This window comes from Otolemur garnettii, unplaced genomic scaffold (assembly GCF_000181295.1).
Source record: "Otolemur garnettii isolate 467f Iridium unplaced genomic scaffold, OtoGar3 scaffold00156, whole genome shotgun sequence".
NCBI classification, from domain to species: Eukaryota; Metazoa; Chordata; class Mammalia; order Primates; family Galagidae; genus Otolemur; species Otolemur garnettii.
The window spans coordinates 3873903-3877121 of NW_003852551.1; the positions used below are offsets into that span (position 1 = coordinate 3873903).

Genomic DNA, 3219 nt, shown 5'->3' on the forward strand with positions numbered 1-3219 from the left:
CATAGCATTTGGTTTTTCTCCCATAAAGCCTTTGTAGAAATGTCCAGAGAATAGAAGAAACCATGAGTGAAAGGAACTTTTTAAATATTTCTACTACTTTCCAGTCCCACGTAATATATTACATATTCTAATGAGACTCTGTCTCAAACAAAAAATAAAATAAAAATATATTACATATTCTTCGCTCTCTAATTTCCTTCCCTCTCCACTCTTTATGTATTTTTAAACAGCTTAGGGCTTCTTTGTTTTGGAGGTAAAAGCTAGAAAGTGAAGTATAAAAAACAGGTAGGTAGTTAAGAATAAAGCTGAAAAAGAAACAGCTTTAAGCAAAAATGTGGGAATAGAACTTTGGAAGTTGTTCCATAGGGCAGGTAGGCTTTTAATGCACATTTCATTCAACCATCTATGCTGGATTCTGATCAGTGGACTGTGACAGACACTAACCATGCTGAACTTCTGGGTAATTAAATGTGAGAGGTGTTTTTTGTTGTTTGTTTTTTTGAGACAGAGTCTCACTATGTTGCCTTGGGTAGAGTGCTGTGGCGTCACAGCTCACAGCAACCTCCAACTCTTGGGCTTAAGGGATTCTCTTGCCTCAGCCTCCCAAGTAGCTGGGACTACAGGTGCCTGCCACAACGCCTGGCTATTTTTTTGGTTGTAGTTGTCATTGTTGTTTGGCAGGCGCATGCTGGATTCCAACCTGCCAACTCCTGTGTATGTGGCTGGTGCCCTAGCCGCTGAGCTACGGGTGCCAAATCTAAATGTGAGAGTTTTATGAGAGAGTTCAGTGTCTTAAAATCATTAGGTTTAGGTGTGTATGGCATTTGCTCTTCTTATATTTTTATGAGAACTGCTGATAAGCTTTTCTTTTCTGTGCAAAGACAGAAAACTTCAAAGTTAAAACTTCTGATCTGTGCCTCCCTGAGCAGGTGTTTTCTGCTGCAGGTTTTTGAGGCAGGTTCTTTCTGCTCAGTAATGTGAAGATGCCTTGAAGTGGGCTTATCTGGGTAATATTTAGGAAATTTTATTGTGAACCTGGGCATCTAGGGTACTATTTCTTCCCTGCATTGTGAAAACACTCTGAAAACAATGTGATTCTGAGTATAACCTCTGTCAAGAAGTGACAATATCCTGAAACATACCTTTTCTCTCTTAGGCAACATTTACAACACTCCACAAATCAACTTGCCAAGGAAACAAATGAATTGCTGAAGGAATTAGGGTCCTTGCCCCTTCCCTTATCTACTTCAGAACAGGTTGGTATTTCTGTTTTGTTTTGTTTATTAATAGGAAAGGACTTCGTGTTAGTATAAAGATAATACGAGGAGCAGAAATAAAGTGGCCTTTGATGCTTGGTAGACCTTTTCTGAACCTTAATTTCCTTATCTGTAAAGTGAGGGACATGTGACGGTTGTGACAGTAGAGAGAATGTATGCACCAGATATGCCAAAATTCCTGGCATATAGTAGGTACTCAATATGTGGTGACCATGTGCTATTATTAATAACATATTACTAATAAATTAGTAAAATGGGTTTAACTATTGAACAATCTCAATGTTTGTATCTCTTTGAGATTTGACTAAGCAGTTTTAAGTTACAAGCTTGATCCTAGTTTGTTTTAAATACAGTATCTATAAATTTTAAACAGATGTCTTTCTTCCATATTTTGCAGTCACCTTCATGTCCCATCATGAGTCATTCACAGGTCTCAGGTTAAAGAAATGCTCAGAGAAAAAGAATTCTCTTTGCAAGTAATTTTGTTCAGCAGCCATTTAAGTTCTTTAAAAACACAGAGTTTCGGCTGGGATCATTGTTCCCTTAATATGCCATGTCTTGTCTTTACACACTCCTGAAGTCAGATGTGTCCCCTCCATTACTATGGCTTGGCTCTTAAACCTATCATTCATGGTCTACCTTGGGCCTCTCTCTTCTTGAAACAAAACTTCATCTACCTTAGCCTATTGTGATTCTGTTTTGCTTTTAGCTTCTTTACCATTCACGGGGGCACTTAAATTATATTGCTTTTTTTTTTTCTGAGGGTCTATGGAAATGCATGCTTTTTATTATTGAACTTTTTTTTGGCCGGGGCTGGGTTTGAACCTGCCACCCGGGTCCAGCATATGGGGCCAGCGCCCTACCCTTCTGAGCCACAGGCGCCGCCCTATTATTGAACTTTTAAAATGATGATGTTCTATCTCTCATCACTCCGAAGACAAGCTTTCAACTTCCTTATCCTGGGTTGTTTTGTAAACCAAGTGTTATGGCTGGTGGAGTGTAAAGTCATTTTAGTGTATTGTGATCACCATTAAAAAAAAATTGAAGTAGAGTAGAAGTATGAGTGTGTACCATGTAGCAAGGGTAAATAATGTCCTATGAAACTTTTTATTTCATACACATGGGCATATGTTATACTAGGTCATGATGCCAAATTTTATGGTGGGTCTCTGTTAAAAAGTTCAAAAAGCACTAGTAACCAGGCAAGCTGCTCCACGTGGCATATGCTCAGTCTGGAGTTTTGGCATCCTTTTGCACAAAAGAGAAAAGCCAAGACTAGATGCTTTGTCATCCTGCTGCAAAGTAGCTAGGGTAAAAAGTAATCTTATTGTAATTACCCTTTGCTTATCTATATTTGGGCTGTTTGTTTTAGTTGTTGGACATGCTGATGTTTCAATCATGGGTCAGTTTCCCCCTTGCCATCCAGTATCTCCATGTTGCTCCAAAATTACTCCTTTTATCCTTCTAGCGTGCATTAGGGAACACACACTTGTAGATAGTTTTTATAGTCAGAAACAAGGAGTCTTAGGGTCTGATGCAGACTATGGAAAGTACTTAAGAGTTAAAATAGTAGGCTCAGCAAAATATAAATAGAAAGTTAAATCTGCTACCAAAACAAAATTCACCAAATGTATTTCAAAACCAAATAGAAGTTATTTTTGGATTATGCATGCTGTTGTTCCCTTCCATTAGCTTGGATCATTAAGAACGTGAAATAGATCACAAACTCTCTTTAGTGAAATATAAATCCTTGATTCCCTTCCTCTGGTTGTGCTGAGTACCCTTTGGTCTTTCTACTCTTTTCTTACCTAATTAATCTTAGTCACATTACCTATCTTTTTCTTACTGTTCTGTACACATCAAATCATACTCTCAGTTTTTTACATACTATCATAATTTGTCTAGTTACAAATTCAGTGGAGCTTTTTTTTTTTTTTTTTTT

At 37.7% G+C, this 3219-nt stretch overlaps 1 protein-coding gene across 1 annotated transcript in view; it reads left to right on the plus strand.

Moving 5' to 3' along the window:
- Window positions 1-3219, plus strand: part of STX12 (syntaxin 12) — a 41281-nt gene that overhangs the window by 17295 nt on the left and 20767 nt on the right. Inside the window, exon 3 of the mRNA XM_003799826.3 lies at window positions 1157-1256. Coding sequence (XP_003799874.1) covers window positions 1157-1256 — 100 coding nt within the window. The remainder of the gene's footprint in view (window positions 1-1156; window positions 1257-3219) is intronic.